This window comes from Lipophrys pholis (genome assembly GCF_963383615.2).
Source record: "Lipophrys pholis genome assembly, chromosome: 21".
In the NCBI taxonomy this organism is placed as follows: domain Eukaryota; kingdom Metazoa; phylum Chordata; class Actinopteri; order Blenniiformes; family Blenniidae; genus Lipophrys; species Lipophrys pholis.
The window spans coordinates 5218469-5236218 of NC_137649.1; the positions used below are offsets into that span (position 1 = coordinate 5218469).

Below are 17750 nucleotides of genomic sequence, written 5' to 3' on the forward strand. Positions count from 1 at the left end.
AGATCCTGTTAGATCCTGAGGAAAAAAAGCAAGTCAAACGATTTTAAATGACAGAGGCGCTTCCTGTGTACTAATATTTGTACGCTAACCGTAAGCTACCAGTGTATAAACTTAAAGGAGCAGAGCACAGAGGACGAGCTGGGCGGATGAACAAACACGGCAGTTTGGCATGATTGCCTCATATTACCGTAAGCATTTTTATAAAAGTAAATCTGTACAAGTGATAAATGAAGATTTAGATGAAAGTTATCGTGGTGAGGCAGTTTATTGGGACACGCTTCTACGTTTTCTCTTTCCATTTGATCTCATTCCGTAAATTTCTCTTTATGAATGTCTTTTTTTTTTCTTTACTCCATGCTGTAAGCTAAGTCTAGTGTTGTCAGCTGTATTTATACTTTAACAGTTGTCTTTAAACGGATTCCCAAAATGCAGTGAAAGTCTTCCGTTTTCACTTCAACCGGGCCCAAATTTTGATTTCATCTCCAATCTCTTGTCTTTTAGTCTTAAAAATGTTTCCTTTATTCACTAAATGTTGACTTTGGAATGAAAAGGTCGACTCGGTTTGTTACGCTTCAGCTTATTTTAAAAAGTCTGAACATGAATCTAAATGAATCGGCGTCATGCTTAACGTTAATTCTTGACCCCACGTCTTTTCATTTCTCAAAATGTACTCAGTCTGAGCTCGTCCTCACGCGGTGTGTTGATCTTAGCATGCAGATGTAGTTCTTTTTCATTGAACGTGTGTGTGTGTGTGTGTGTGTGTGTGTGTGTGTGTGCTCCCTCTCACAGACCAAGTTTGTGGAGAAGAACAACGACGCTCTGCACATGTCTCTGGAGTGCTTGATCAGCGAGTCCAAGGATCGCTTCGTCCGCGAGCTCTTCGAAAACTCCAACAACAGCAAAGACGTGAAGCAGAAGGCCGGGAAGCTCAGCTTCATCAGCGTCGGCAACAAGTTCAAGGTCAGTTCCAGCTCCACGGAATCCAAAGCGTTTTGGATTAGTTTGCACCGGGATGAGTTTTTGTTTGCAAATTGGTATTTAATCCCAGTTGCTTGTAGAGTCGCGTGGCTGGAATGGTGCCAAGGAATGCTGAGACGAGTTGGTAAAACAACCAATCGTCTGCGCTCTCGCTGGACTCCACCAGATCTTTTTACTTTATTAACCGTCAAATTCACGTTTGCTTAACTTGTCATGCAGCCGCCCACCACTAGTCGGAGCTACAGAGCCTTCAGATTGATGTTACAGTAGTAAAATGAAACTCACAATTTTGAACAATTATGAACAATTGAATGTTTTTCTCCTCATTATAGCATAAATATCCGTCTTAAAACACACCTTTGTCACTTTTCTATCACGATGTTGGCTAAGTGGACTCGCAGTGACCTCTGGAAACAGGCCACCGTGTTGCTGAGCTGTCAGCTCCAGACTCGTCTCCAACACTTTCCTTCCTGGAGCAGAATTGTAGGAAACTGCCTGTAACTATATGAGGTTATCGAGATGCTCCTGTCTGCAGATTGTGCAGATGCATCTGGCATCAGCGGTAAACTTTGGGAAGCCTCTGAATCAGATTTGATAAGTGTTATATATGTGGAGGGCTGCTGCGTGCTGCTCCCCGGCTGCCTCGGGGGGGAAAAGCCGCTCTGCCGAGGCGCGGCTATTAGCCGAGCACCGGCTAATTAAAAGTCCCTGCTGCCACTGGCTCGTCTGACTGATGAAGATGTGCTGTCTGTCAAAACACGGGCTGCCTCGCCTCATTAGAGGCTTCAACTGGAGATGTGCTTCACACCCTGTGTCGCTCGGCGGGCTCGTCGAGGTGGCGGCTGAAGACCTCCGGTCAAGCGATTCACTCGGGGTCTCGTGACTAAATGCTGCAGCACCTTCGTTTTAACTGTCCCAGAGTGCAGTCCAGTCCTGGGGCCACGTTCAGTTAACCCCCCCGAGGCGAACAGGAGCCGCTAACTGGCTGAGTTTTGAGAAACTTGTCTGGAACTTGAAACTTGTGAGAGTTGTTGTTTTTTTGGTTTTTTTTGTCCTCATTTGAGGGTCTTATACTGATGAGACATGTTGGAGGACCTGGCAAGTCTGCGCTCAACACTGAACAAAGGTAGTTTTTAACCCACGTGTTGATGGTCGCTTCAGATTCAGTAAAAGTTGTTGGGAAATTTTCAGTACATTGCTGTGTAAGCCACAAAATGCAAAATCGATGCGTTTTTCACTTAGGCTCTGTTTTCACAACAACATTCTAAGTTAGACCAGATTTTTTTTTCTTGGTAATTTTAACTTCAAAAGTGAGAATGCTTAGTTGTTTTTCAAGTTATTCAACAAAATGTTTTTTCTTAAGATAGTTCACAACAGTAAAAACAAGTTGACAGTTCTCGCACTTTCAGGGGACAAAATTCCCTTTGAATCTGTAAACAACAATGTGTGCGTGGAATCTGAAGAGCAACATTATAAATCACATAAAAAATGTATGATCAGCAAAACAGAGGCGACCGAAATAAAGCACAGGACACAGAGTCGGGTCATACCTGGATACCGGTGCCAGAGCAGCACGATGACACCAACTTATCAAGATCACAGCGTCCGTGTGCGAAACGTCGAAGGTTCCCTCCGTCTTAGTGATGTATGAAGTTAGAAACATGTCAGGTCTGGAGCTGCTTCAGCACACCACCGAGCGCTGCCCGCACTGACCTTTAAAGCATATTTAAAGAATCTGAATCAGAGTGGTCAGTTTTTGTATAATATTCACGGCTTTTTTTTCTTTGGTTTTGGGGGAGAAACACTATATATCCTTCTCACCCAACTCACCTTTATACGCCCACAGATGTGTCATCCAACCAGGGTTAACCAAAAACCACTAAACCTAAAAATCATTAGATAGGTTGTTAAAAAAAGAAGGAAAAAACACATGATATAACCCGAGGGCGCGGTGGCCGGCTGTGCTATCAGAGCCAGAGAGAGCAGCTGTTTTATGTTTTATGGGATTCACAGGAACATCGCATCGACTTTGATGTACGGGTATTTCACCCCGTCACGCAGATGTGATTTAAATGCACGATACATCGCGGATGCCCTCTGAGAATGGTCGAACGCTGTCCATCTCCCGACGTGTCACACCCTGGAGCTCTGAGATTCTCGCCCAATCGGCTTCCATGATGACTTCTTTTTATCTCTGCTCGTGCTGGAAGTGCCGTGAGGCCAACGTGTCCAGTTCAAACAGCCTGCCCTCTCCTCTGGCCAAGAATTATTGCAATCATAGCAACGTAGGAAATTAGCAATAATTGTCCAACAAATTTTATGTTGTTGCTAATACCATCATTCTTCTTTTAAAGGTCATTTTAAGTAAATCCATGTTTGCCCACTAGGTGGCAAGAGTGAGTCGCTTTTCCTGAGAGATGTTACAAGAAGCTGAAGTTGGCCAATGATCTGCTTCTTGAAGGCTTAATTATCATGAGTGACTCACCGTTCCACCTGGTGTTACATCGTGGCAATACAAGACTGATGTCAAGGTGTACGTTAGACTTTAAAAGTGCAGGAACCTGAATGACAGCCACGAAGAGGATATTGACATTTAAGACCTGGAAAACTTTTTTTGAAGTATTTTTCACTTTGGGAGCATTTGTCGAATGATTAAACCATTTTTTCAACATCTATCAAATATGGCATCGTCACCAACCCCAGATTTAAGTCTTTCAAATAACGGTAAGGTTTAATTGATGCCATTTTTGCACACTCGGTGGCAGCATTGAGCCACTTCTCAGTTTTTGTTAAGATTTATTTGTTGTATTGACCTTTTTTTCCCCCTGATCTGCTTATTGTCAATAGAAGGGACTAAAAGTAGTATATTGACTCACTGTTCCAACTTGTGGTCACAACTGGAATTACAAGACTGATTGGGCTTTCAAGATGGTTTGTTTGTTCAGAAGAATAAAATCTCAGGATGTTTTATGACAACATTTTCTACAGATCTTAGTTTTAAAGTAAAACGCACAAATGTTCACATTTTAGATCATAGAATTATTTATTTTATTATTTTTTTTTTTTCTTGGAAAGCTTTTTTTAATTATTTAAACTGTTTCAGTTTAAATTCAGTCTTGATGATGAAGTGCATAAAAGTAAATTTTTCTTTATGGTTCTGAAGCCCTTCATATACATTTGTGAAACATTATTTTTTTTGGGGGGGGCGGTCCTGCAGCCTATGATAAATAACTTTAACTAGCCTAGTGCTTTGCATATAGTGTAGGTTCATTCAATAATTCTATAAATATCTTTTCTCTCAGTATTGGTGCTCTTAACACTCTGACCATTAGGAAGCATCACTGACTGCTCGACTGACTGCAAAAATGTGGTTAAAAAAAGTGTCGACACTGATAAAATGGACAATGATTACTTAAATGTGCTCATTTTCCTTGGTTGTTTTTATGACTGATGTTAGAAAAATTGTCAGCAAAAAAAAAAAAAGCATTTAAAATTCAACCTGGAAATAGAGATATGAAAATTTAACTTTGCTTTATTGTGGGTTCTGCTTACATGAACTGAAATGACATTCCTTCTCTCACACGGCCACGTTTAAAAAAAAAAAGAATAGAATTTCATAAGCTGAGAATATTCAGGCTAAAGAAATAATTGAGCTACAATATATACAGTCTAACAATTTAATAAGCTAAGAGTATAAAAGTCAAAAGAAATAAACACGACAGACTACAGTGAGATCAAACACAACAATATCTGATTCGGGTTATAAAGCGTTGATGCTCGGGTAAATTAAACTGAACCGCTCCATACCTTCTCATCAAACACTTTATGATATCAGTGTATTTGAAAGCTGTTTTTTTGGTAAACACAGAGACTGTTTGGAGTTATTACGGGGTGAGTCGGGGGTGCAGACGAGCCTGACACACGTCTGATTACCTGCAGTGTTTTTCCTCACCCCGACACTTCTCCTCCTCCTCCTCCCCTTCGTCCCAGCTAGGATTGAGGCTGAATAGGTGTAGGGGGACAGTCACACAGAGCCAGAGCTGGTGGAAATCAGCAGCCATGGAGGTGGTGGAGGTGAAGGAGGCGACAGGAACCTGTGGAGGGACCGCAGCGTTTTATTACTCCCCGACAGCACAGCTTTGTCCCTGCTCGCAGAGCGAATACATCATAACAAGGGTGTCCTAATCCAGAGACTCCGCTGATAATTCAACACGCACCCTGGATGCCCGCGCTCAGTTCTCTCCAGGGTTATATAGTCAGACTGCAGCTTTTCACCACAGCCAGTCACATTTCTGAAACATCTGTAAACATATTTCGATTTTAGGTCTCTTCGAAGTACTTTGAAGGATATTTAAACTGTACAAACAGTTGAAAACACGCCAGTTATATTTTGTTTTTGGGCTATTTGTTGCTGCTGTTGGCTGCCACAAATTAACTTGTTTAAATTGGGACATATTCTGAGAAAAATTAGGAAGATGCTCTTTAATCTGGATTTTAGTAGAAGGAAGATGCTCTATAATCTGGATGCTAGTGGGAGGAACACGCTCTATAAACTGGATGTTCTTGGGAGGAAGATGATCTATAAACTGGATGTTCTTGGGAGGAAGATGCTGTATAATCTGGACGTTAGTGGGAGGAAGATGCTCTACAATTTTGACGTTAGTGGGAGGAAGATGCTCTATAGTCCAGGTGTCAGTTGAAGTTACATCAGTTAGCAGGAGGAAGATGTTTCCATTCAGATTATTTGATTAAACTGATCATTTTTCCCTAATTTCTTTTCCTTCTGCAGACTCAGCTGAATATCCTGCTGGAGAAGCTCCGCAGCACGGTCAGTGTTTCCTCCTGCTCATGTAGCATTGTGAGGGTTTTATGTAACGGACCGTCCTTCCTGTGTTCCAGCTCTGTGCCTCTCGAGAGGTAACCACGTTGGCCCTCTGCCTCCCCGAGCTGCACAGAGCTCGTGTCCTCACTCACATGTGATGAATGTCATGAATTCCTGATGCCTTTCCTGCTGTTTCTGCTTGGTTCATATGTACTTTTTTTTTTTCTCTCTCCATCTCTGTATGTTACTATGCAGGGCTCCAGCTTCATCCGCTGCATTAAACCCAACCTGAAGATGGTCAGCCACCAGTTTGAAGGAGCTCAGATTCTCTCCCAGCTGCAGTGCTCCGGTCAGTCCATTATCACTCGCTTCTTTTTATGGACAAAGTGATTCGGTTCACTTCGGCCAATTCATCAACCGCTAAGTGGTCTGTGACGTTTACGTACAGATGAAAAGTTACCAGTTACAAGAGTTGTTAACGTAACAGGATGCTCATGAAATATAGCAGCCACATACACAACCCCGTGTTTGACTACTTGTTTTGTTCAATATTTAACCAGGGACTGAGATTTATTAACTGGACTGAAGTCAGTGAACTGAATCATGTGGCTCCACAGTGTTTTAAGCGAGTCCACAAACTTGAGTCATTCAACTGATTCAGCCAAAACATACGAGTCAATAGTGTTTTTAGTGAGTCAGTTATTTGAGTCAATGGACTGATTCAACCCAGTCTTCGGAGTCCATAGTTGTTCTGAAGAACTGCTAATTCAAATCACTGAACCGATTCTACCAAATCGTCTGAGTCCACTGTGTTTGGAGTGAGGCAGATAATTGAGTCAATGAACCGATTCAACTGAATCGTCTGAGTTGATAGTTTTTTTGGAGATTCTGCCAATTTGAATAAGTGAACCAGACCTGCCAAATCCAATGAGTCCACTATGTTTTGAGTGGGTTTAGTGAGTCAAAGAACCAATTCAGCAGCATCATCTGAGTTAAGTGTTTCTGGTGAATGTGACTCACTGCACCATCTTGTGGTACAAAGTGGTATTGCAACGGGACTGGGCTCTAGGGAGCAAGTTTGCTCGTTCTCTGAGTTATTTATCAGTTTTCTTACTTAAGAATCTCTTGTTTGTGTTTGAGAGGACTGTTCTAGTATCAACTGATTCTCCTAAAAGATTTCAGTCCGTATAATGTATTCCAGCTGACATGTTGATTAAAAAACCGGCTTCGCGCACGTGCAGAGATATACGTCTGTTTTTCTGTCTTCCTTTGGTGCCTCTGCCGTCAGCAGATCCCGTTTATCCCGCTAAACGTACGAGAAAACTGACAAAAGATCTGCCACACAGACATCAAAACAAAGCAGCGACCAAGTGCACAATGTCAAGAAACCGGAACCGAAAGATGCAGAACAAAGGACAAACAGTCAGAGCACATCAGCCGTGACTCACTCTAACCGATCACACCAAGCTGGTCGCTTGTTAATGTACCTAGAAAATAACAGTTATATTGAGAAAAATGTCTGCAGCCCTCTCACTGAGCTATAAATGATATGTTAGTTCAGGATGGCTTTCAGTGTCAAAGTGATGTGTGGCTTAAATTGTATTAGCATTATCTTCCTGTTGTATCCCTGATTTTGGCCAAAAGTCAACGAAGCAGCTGTTAATTCAATGTTAAATCATGCGCGTCTACATTTGTTTCATTAAGTTGAACAGATTGAAAAGCATTCAAACGGCAAGGACACTCGATAGAAATGAAATACGTCTCTCAGTTTTGCCAATTTTCTTTGAACCTTTACATAAAGGCCAGTACATACCAAATGATTTAAAACTCAGAAAATTTGTCGTCAAAAAGCCTTTGGACTTACTTCGTAGCCCCAAAGTAACTTAAAGTAGGACTGCCTCGTTCAAACTCTGTTTGCCTCTTTTTACAAATGTTATGTCGGGGCCATATTTTGTGATTCTGTTAGAATTTATTGTTGGCGTCACTTGAAAGTGAACATCCGATCGCAGTTGGCCCTTGGACTGCATTTTGGACTCATTCGTGCGGAATTCCTTCATCCATCTTTGAAACCATGTTATTCAACTTCGACCTTGTTTACGCAACGTATCGTGTGAAAACACATCTTTGGGTTTTTGTTTCAGAAAAGTTTCCATGGCAACGTTTTTAAAAACGATCTCCGTTTACACGTTAACGGCAGTAACGCTAAGAACAATGTAGTTCTCATGTTGGGCCACTAGTGGGCGCGGAATAGAAGGACGTGACGACTCTCTGCACCACTTCAACCAAGGACGGCGGCGCACACGCTTACATCCGCTGACCTTAAAATAGCCACGGATGCAAATCAGTGGACATCTTGCAGAGTGAAGCCGAGGAGAAGTGCTGCCTTCAGGGGCAAAAAAAACAACTTTGGGAACAAGCTTTTATCTTCTTTGCTTGTCACTTTATAACATGCAAGCTTCACAGCTCACACAAATGCAAATGTGCAGCTGGCATATCGGTGCACAAACTGTGTCCAAAAGAAAAGCGAGAGTCACACCGACAGGAGAGCAACACCGGCTTCAGGATCACAAGGAGGCCTCCCATGGAGTGGATGAGTGACTATAGGTGTTTGAATGTTTGGGTTTAAACATGGCAATTAAAGACTGATGCGGTTTTTTTTTTCATAGAGCTTATCAATTATCTGTGGAAATTATGCAGAATGAGTTAAACCGCTGAAGTGATGATGAAGGGGTATAAGTGGAGTCCATTTAACATTTAGTGGTTAACGGCTATAAACATTAACAACGTTCGTACAGAGACATTCATAAGGACCAGACCACCAAGTTGGATCGTTGTTACGGTGACTGTCAACTGTAAAACCGCCAAGTCCCAGGATTGTCCAGCTACTGAGCATGTGCAGACAAATCATTTACTATGTCCGTGAGGCGCATGTGTAGTAGCATCGTTTCAGGAAAGCTGCATTTCCCCTCGTTTCCATGGAGACTGAGTCGGGGATGTTTTCGAAAAGTTCCACCGTTGTAGCTGTTTTGAACCGTTGCGTTTTCAGTGGCTGCGACCACTGTTGTTGTGTTAACAGACACCCTCAACGCAGTAAAAGTTTATAATATCCACTAAATCAGTCAGATTCTTATTTTTTTAATACTTTATAGCTAGGAAGCCATTTCCCTTCGGCTTTTCGATTTCTACTCCCCATGATCCTAAAACTCTGGCAGATCCTCTCCTCCATCCCTCCCCTCATGTTGGGAAGAAAAGAAAATTACAAGTTCCACTTTAATATCCTCTGAGATTCGGGTTTAGCTTTCTTCCACACACACACACACACACACTCGATGTTCAGATACCGCGCCGGGCCTCAGCTCTTTATCACTTATATTGGACGGGGAATCGAGGCGATGATGGTCCTTGGTGTCCCACCAGGACACGGCCAGGACCCTGCTCAGCAGCGTCAGAGACTTTCCCATTGGGTTTCAGTCACACATTAAGAAAAACAAACACGACGCGGTTGTAATCTTCCTGATCTGAAGAGGCCTTAGTCTCGAACCCGTGAGCAGAAAGTACAGAAAGGCTTAGGCGGCTTAAGCAAATCAGCGACATATTGAAGGTGAGTAATACCTTGTAAGGTGGAGGCAGGATTTAATAACCATGAGTGACTTTACAAGGAGCTAGTGGAGAGAGACTAACACCGGGATAAAATGTTCAGGAACTCATGTGACCGTTTGGCTTTTCCTCCTTTGAAATCCAAAGCAGGCGACAGTTTTTAATGAAAAACAGACAGGAAAGTACATTAAATATGTGTTTGCTGGATTAGATCTTCTTTTTTTTTTGATAATGCTCCTTGGCATCGAGCTGAAATTACTGGAAAGCTCATGTCAGCTTATCCTAGAAATGTACAAGAGCTCACTGGATTTCCAAATAACAAAGTGGTCATGAACAGGATCCAATTCAGGTGTTCGTTCATGACTTCAAGCCCAAATTACAAACTCTGGTGGTCTAGAACACGTAGATTGCTGATTCTCGTGATAAGCATTTAACTTGTTTTTTATAACGTTAAGAGGTAATGAGCACCTCCTTCTTGTTTGATATTTATTAAAAGCTGAAGATTTGACGAGCAAACACCTTTAAAGACCGTCCCAACTTTCTGAAAACACTTTCTTCATAAAATGCTGCTACTGCGCGTGTTCGCCACGACCGTAGTAAATAGTGGTTCTGCACATGCTCAGTAGCTGGATAATCAGAACGAGTGTCACGACTCCAGATTCTCCCGGACTCGGTCGTTTTATAGTCGACAGTCACCGTAACGACAATCCAACTTGGTCGTCTGTCCACTAGAATGTCCGTGTCCTCCGTTGTTAATGATAACGTATTGTTCTGGTGTGTATGGTTGAATTACAAAAACAACCCGACACCACCCAGTAGTGGCTCAACATGTTCACTACATCGTCTTCTTCTTCTGTGTAAACACGCAGCTTTTCTGAAGCGAAACACAATGCGTTTTCACATGAAACATTGTGGTGTAATCGGGGCCAAAATCATCCAAACTACTGATTAATACAGTAAATAACACTGTCGGTGAGACTGCTGTGCTACGCCGTCGATAATAAAATGTTGCTGCATTCCAATCAGATGAATATATTTTCATAAACAGCAGAATAAGCAGCCACAAATGCACATTTCTCTACAATTAAAAAGGGGAAATGAAACGACGTTGCAGCAGGATGAGTTTCATTGACAAGAAGCTTTTCTGAAAGAAGCATTCCACCCTAGAAAAACACAAATTTCCTCTTTTTTTTTTTTTTTGCTTTTTGACTTGTGAAAAAGGCTCGCAGAGGAAAATTCACACTTCATGGAAGTGTTTCACTATAGCGAGTGAAGGCTGAGGTGTCGATTTAATTATGAAGGTTTCTTCCACTGTCACACTTCCTTTTTGGAGACTGTATATCAATTACAGTCGTCTGAGTTTTCGACCGATCTGAATACACAGGAGGGAAACTCCTTTTTATCAAGAGGTGGAATTCAGTGAAAGTGGGAATAAAGACCTTCACACCTCTTCTCCACAAAAAAAAGTGGAACCACATTGACTTCATGTTATCAAACTCACGTGTTTTATTAACTTGTGTTTTCCGTCTTGTTCTTGCAAACATTTATTTTCATTCTATAGAAGAACCCTTGAGATTTTTTGTTGATAACATTGAGAGTCGAGGATGAACTGAGGTCAAAAGCAGTTTCTGGAGGCTGAAGGCACACTGCCGCGAGGATGGCTCATTTACACTGAATCCTAATTAGCAGCATCTGGCCGCGATGGAACAGGTTTGAAATTTAGCCCTTTGATACGAGCTTTTGAGGCAAGATGAGGTGACTAACAGCGCTTCAGAGGTGGGTAGATCGTCTGTGCTTAAAGGGCGTCTCGATAAGCAACTTAACGCAATGTGGCCGGGTGAAGAGTCCGCAAGGTCGTGACGACATAAACACAAGGCCGCTGAGCAGAGATAAGCTGCTGTGATTTCTTTCTTGTAAAGTCTCTCCTTTTCACAAGGTTTCTGGATCAGATAAGACTCTTATCAAAGAGTCTGTCTCTTCTTTAGAGTCACCAATTAACCTCAGACACTTGTTTTTGAACTGTGGGAAGAAACCGAACCACGTGGAGAAACCCTCGAAATGCACAGGGAAAACATGCAAACTCCCTAAATGCACCCGCCCAATCAAGCGGGGAAATACTGTCGCGGTGAGGCATGTCTAACCACTCATTCACCTTGCAAGTGTCTCATTATCAGTTAGATATTTCTTCAATAAAAAAAATTACTTATTGAAACTAATACTGGAGGCAGTGAAATGAATTTTTATAGTAAAACCCAAACTTGGCAAATCTACATTTTGAGTTTGGATAGTTTGAGAAATAGTAAAACAGGGTTGTCAATTGGAGGCAGAGGAGGGTGGGTCATGACGAGGCAAATAGGGCCATCTGATAAATTATACAGGTATTATGTGAGAGTGAGCAATTACTGGGGATCCTGTTTTCCAAAATAGTCTTTCATGCCACTGTTTCTAAAAAAGAAAACCAAACAAAAACTGCATTTCTGGGCCGGTTTTAAAGGAGTTCATCGAATTCATCGGTGTCCGCCTACCACACCACTTAATCCAGTTCAGGCTCCTGGAGCTGATATCAGTTGACTTTGATTGACGGTCCAGTTCGCCCACCCGAGGCCGACAGTCCATCTCAGTCAGTCTGTCACATTCACTCCTACGGACGACCGAGAGTCACCACTTAGACTCAAATGCATGTTTTTGTAAACAGGGCTTGAGGACTCGTACCCGCAGCACTTCCTAGACCATCCTCCGCTCACCCAAAACCCCTCTCCCCTGTTTCTGTAGGCATGGTGTCTGTGCTGGACTTGATGCAGGGCGGCTTCCCCTCCAGAGCCCCCTTCCACGAGCTCTACAACATGTACCAGCAGTACATGCCTCCCAAACTCACCCGACTCGACCCGCGCCTCTTCTGCAAGGTCCGAGCCTCGTCTCAGCCTTAAACTCTTCCTGTTATTTTCATTCGTGCACTCGTGTTCACGTCCTTTGTCTTGCAGGCTTTGTTCAAGGCCCTGGGACTGGACGATAAGGACTACAAGTTTGGTCTGACTAAAGTGTTTTTCCGGCCCGGGAAGGTAAAAATGCTTCAGAAACCGTATTTGTTCCTCACTTGAGCTGGTTAATAGAATTACTCCCAAAACCTTTTATAACACACTCATTTAAAGACTGGGGGGTTGATAATTTGTTTAGGACATCCATTCATATCCTACAAGGCCCCTTAAACTATCCGAAAATCTGGAGCAGCCCTCCCCATTATCCACAGTCTCATCACATGGAAAAGGAAGAAATACTGAAAATGATGTCGTTAGGATGTTTTCAGCAAGTTGTGTTTTCTGTGGCTCCAACATATTCGCACCCAAAATGCAAAAAAAAAAAAAATGTAGTTTTGCAATTCCACTTCCTGAAACATTTGTCCCAGAATCAGAGAAACTCAATATGGACATGCGCTAATAGCAATAACCTACATATCAAACTAGATGCACAAAGAATAAACTTTCACCATAATCAAGATGTTGTTTTTCACGTTGGTCACACAGAGTATTCTTAATATCTCATGATGTTCCAATGCGGAAGTGTGCTCACTCTTACACAAGGTGGAGTTTGACTTCTTTTGGTGGTACATCTACTAAAAGGAAAACAACTTCAAATGAAAAAAAACAACAACTATCCAATACAATTCAGCTAAAATAAGTATAATTATAAATATTTTTTTAGTACAGTTCCAAAAAGGGTATATTGAAAACTTTTAGTAACATGCCTCTCCCCGCCCGCCTTCAGTACCTGCAGGGGCCACCAGAGGGCGGTGGTCCACATGTTGGTTGTGGTTTGGGACAGTTTACCCTTCAACTGTAATCAATTCATCAGTTTGGCTTTGGAAGAAACAAGCAGGAATATGGGAGTTACCATATAAGCTGACTAAAAGGGTAGGAGCTCGTACTGTAAGTCATTTTGGCTGCTGAGATGAGGTGAGGCTTCCAAAAGCCAACAGATGGGGGTTTCATGTCTCCGCTGGATGAATAATTCATCATATTTGGGTTAGACACGCGGCGTCTGAGGGGGGACTTTGTTAAAATGCATGGCTCGGTGTGCAGCGAATGTCAGTACAAACTGTAACTCTTGACGCTGTAGATTTAGCTCCCAGGAATAAATAAATACTTAATTCCTCTGTTGGGTGAACTGGAATTCATCGCTCCTCACGCTGCAGTTTGGCTCGAATGTAACTCCGACATCACATGGTCGCTGTAAATTGGTGGGTTCAGATCTTGGGAGTCACTGTGGCATTTACACAGTGTGTATTCTGCTGAATACCTTTTTCAGCTGGACGTGCGGAACATGACACAGTGTCGTCTGGAGAACTTTACAATGAAGAGACACTGACGTTATAGAACATTATGTAGTGGCAGCTTCTTCCATGACTCCCCAGGTGGAGAAGTTAGAGGGAACTGGAGGACGCGATCACAACAAGGGATGTCACCTGCGCTCCTCAGCAAGGAGCTCTCGGCTGACTCCCTTATCAAGAATACCAAGTACTGGAAAGCATTCAGCAGCGCTGCTATGATCCCTGACTCAGTTATAAAACATGTATGAATGAATGAGAATGAAGAGAGAGGAAAACTGTAGCTTAAACAAATATATACTTCCCAGCGTCTGGCTGTGCTTCACTGAAATATGAGGGATATTAATCTTTGACAGGAGCTGAATTTGAGAAGCTAAATTTTAAACGACGCTATTCACATTTTATGGCAACAGGGATTAGGTGGCGGGCTGAGATTTATGACGGGCAAATAAAAGAGTGTCTCAGTCAGACAATATACCTCCAGTGGATTTATCCAGTTGTAATGCAGGAACTGTTGCTGAGATCGACTTACATTGTCGCTGCTTAGTGACAACGAAGGAGGTATTTTCAATTTGTTTGATGGAAAGATGCAGGAGCCGCGGTCCCCGAGCAATTAGAATAAAACCCGGTTTTGTTTTCCTGCTGGCCGAGAAGATCCGCCACGATGCAAAAGTCACAAACTGAATACTAAAGCTTCAATACAAATACAAAAGCCTTAACATGAATACCAAAACAGCATAAATGAAAAAAAAAGTCACAACATGGATAAAAAAATTGTCAATTTAGGTACAAAATTATAAGTACAAAATTTCCAATATACACAGAAAAGCAATAATATAAAAACAATAAGCCACAGCATAAAAGTTACATCTCAAAAGCAAAAGTCACAACATAAAAACTCCAATGCGTACAAAAGCCACGACACAAACACAAATGTCCCGTCACAAATGGAAAAGTCACAAGACAAATTCAAAAAGCCACAACTCCTACAAAAGCTACACCAGGACTACAAATGTCTCATAGAAACTGCAATACACAAATATGACAGCCACAGCAGGTATACGAAGGCTCGTACACAAATACTGAAAGTACAACAGGAATACAAAAGCTACGACACTACTGCAGAAGCCAGAACACTAAAGCTGCAGCACGAATGCCAATGCTAGAAGAGAACTAGAACCACCAGAACAGCAATGCAAAAGCCACGACACAAACACGCTGGATCCTTGAATTGATTTAGAATTTAAAATACAAAAGCTATGCATTGGATCTAATTACTTTATTCTGGCCGTCGTCCAGTTTGCAGAGTTTGACCAGATCATGAAGTCGGACCCGGAGCACCTGGCAGAGCTGGTGAAGAAGGTCAACAAGTGGCTCATCCACAGCCGCTGGAAGAAAGTGCAGTGGTGCGCTCTGTCCGTCATCAAACGTAAGCAGAACACGGCCGGTCTTAATGTTGTGGCGGATCTGCCGGTTGTTTGGGAGGCGGATCAGGCACAGATGGCTCGGGGTGATGCTCTGTGGACGGAGCAGAGTGCCGCAGCAAGTCAGAGAGCAGCACTCTCTGCTGCTGATGGTGTGAGGCTCCTGCAGGAGCTGCTGTCCTCTGTTTACCACTGCAGCGTCTGAGCAGAGTTCATCTCGGTCGCCATCATCCCCGCCATCATCCTCTCCATCATCACACCTCTGTGCCTGCCAGCCTCCACCTGTCCTCAGCCTCCCTCCGATATTCGCTCTCTGTTTTTCCATCTCTGCTTTTCTCATCCGTCCTCGCCGTGTTGTTCGCCGCATCGATCGATTCTAAAATGAGCCTCAGTGGCAGAAATTGAAAAGAGGCAAGTGTTGCCAAAGCATATCATCACATCCCATTAAAAATGAATGCGCTTTGTCTCCCCGACACAATGTGTAATTTTACAGTTGTTACAGGCAATACTTTGATTTTTGTATGCACACACTGCAGCCTTTGTCCCGTGTCCAATCTGTCCTTTGTTCTCAGTTGCCGTACTTTCTGGAATATAAGTCCCATCTGTCACAAACTGCATCATGAAGAAAGAAAACATATTATCGCCCACGATTAGTTGCTTTCTTCACAGTAAAAGTGTCCCTGCCTTACATTAGTCCATCTTTTCTTTGAGATTAAATTCTTTTTGATTCTCTCCATCGATTTTCTACTATATATATATATATATATTTTATTTTATATACTACCCAGACGGTAGGTACCAGTATGTTTTGACATAGAAGCCAAACAACTAAAAATACGTTATAGTCCAGACAATACGGTAATTTAAAAGTGTAGACAATGAAATACAGTGAAATATTAATCTGTCAATGTCAATTCTACCTTTCCTTGTCTTTTCAGCTTAGCTATTCAATTGACAAAAAATACTCAAAATACTTAACTGCTATAGTATTAGAGAGCCTAGTGATGCCACAACACCTTTTAAAAAGTCCTCAAAACTTTAAAACAAGTGCTCATCAACTCCAGAAACTACTGGTAATTCTGAGTTTCAGGACCATCTGGAATGGGTTTAAAAAAAACTGACGGTCACAAAAAGCTTTTGTCAAGATCTGTTTGAAGTTTGAGTTCCAACTTAAAATTCTCCCTCATTGGATAAAAACAACCCGGAAATAATGTGCGAGAACCTGCAAGGGCCACAAAAATCACAGGAAAAAACAAAACTTAAAAACCAAAAAAAAGGTTTAAACTCATACAGTCTTATACGACCTTTGTTTCTTAAACCACCAAACGATGAATTCTGAGTTTAGAGGACAACTGGAACTCAGCATTACGTGAGAGGACCTGCGGTGGCCACAATTCTCTCAAACATTTTGTTTGTCGGCGTTTAAAACGATGCAAATCTCCGAGTCTTCAAGCGTTGAACTCCGGATGAACTCCAGCCTCAGCAGGGCAGGTCTGAGACGCAGGAGAACAAACACGTTCCGGTATCGGTTCGGGTGTTGGTTTACACGACAACGATGGTCGGAGAAAACTGAAAACGGCTCACAACGGTGGAACTTTGGGGAAAAAACCTTCCCGGCTCCATCTCCATGCAAACGGGGGAGAAAATTCCTGACTTTAAAAAAAACAAAACAATTTAGCCCATCTGTCCTTTTGAAGTGGACGTCACGTCTCAGACTTCGCACAATGTAACATCGAGACGTGTTTCGTTTATTTCTTTGCGTCCGTCTCTGGAATGTACTCGTCATCACCATTGCTCATGATTTCACTGACAACATCAACCTGCTGACCTCCACCTCCTTTAGTCTCAGCAGTCATTTCTCCAGTCTGTCTTCCAGCACAGCTCGACATTCTAACCTTACACATGACTTCTTATTGATATTGGACCGTGGGGCGTCCCTTTGTCCCTGCTGATTCTTCCTCATCCTAACGCTGACCTGTTTGACCGTCCTCACCATCACCTATTGACAGTTCCCAGTCTGAATCTCCTCCCACAGTTGTCAGCAGATTTCCTTCTGCCTCACTTTGCCCTCTGCTTCCTGCTGAATAGAAAATGATTGAAAACGGGTCAATAACTCCCGCCGTCCACTGCAAAAGACATGGAATAAAAGTTGTTTTGTAAGGGTTAAAATTACTATACGGTTCTAAAGGTCTGGCTAAAATGAGGTTGAGAGCGTCGCGTCAAAGAGACGTTTCTATTGTTACTAACATAAACAGAATATCTGCAGAAGTGATGGCTTTTCCCCTTTGGTGCTATCAAACATAGAAGCTGGGATTCCTGCCATTTTTGAAAGGAAGTGCACGTACATTTTCCGCCGCATGATGTCCTGTTGACCGTACCGTGGGATTCAAGTGGACAGAATCAATGGTGCTTGACTTGGAGATCGCAGACTCGCGTCCCCGGCGGAGCTCAAAAATGAACGGCCCGGGTCTCAGGAGGTTAGACGACCTCTGAAAACATCTCCACAGTTCAAAACAAGATTTTTGAGTTCCAAGGACACATTTAAGCACCCGGTGAGAGCCTGCGGTGGCCGCAAAACTCACACGGAGAAGGTGTCATACGAGGTCTG

The 17750-nt window shown here is 42.6% G+C and overlaps 1 protein-coding gene across 8 annotated transcripts in view; it reads left to right on the forward strand.

Annotated features, from left to right (window-relative positions):
- myo6a (myosin VIa) overlaps positions 1-17750 on the forward strand; it is a 134305-nt gene that overhangs the window by 85125 nt on the left and 31430 nt on the right. For all 8 annotated transcript variants that reach the window (XM_080490683.1, XM_080490687.1, XM_080490682.1 and 5 more), the window contains exons 18-23: positions 790-960; positions 5768-5806; positions 6056-6149; positions 12170-12300; positions 12379-12456; positions 15018-15147. In XM_080490683.1, coding sequence (XP_080346809.1) covers positions 790-960; positions 5768-5806; positions 6056-6149; positions 12170-12300; positions 12379-12456; positions 15018-15147 — 643 coding nt within the window. The remainder of the gene's footprint in view (positions 1-789; positions 961-5767; positions 5807-6055; positions 6150-12169; positions 12301-12378; positions 12457-15017; positions 15148-17750) is intronic.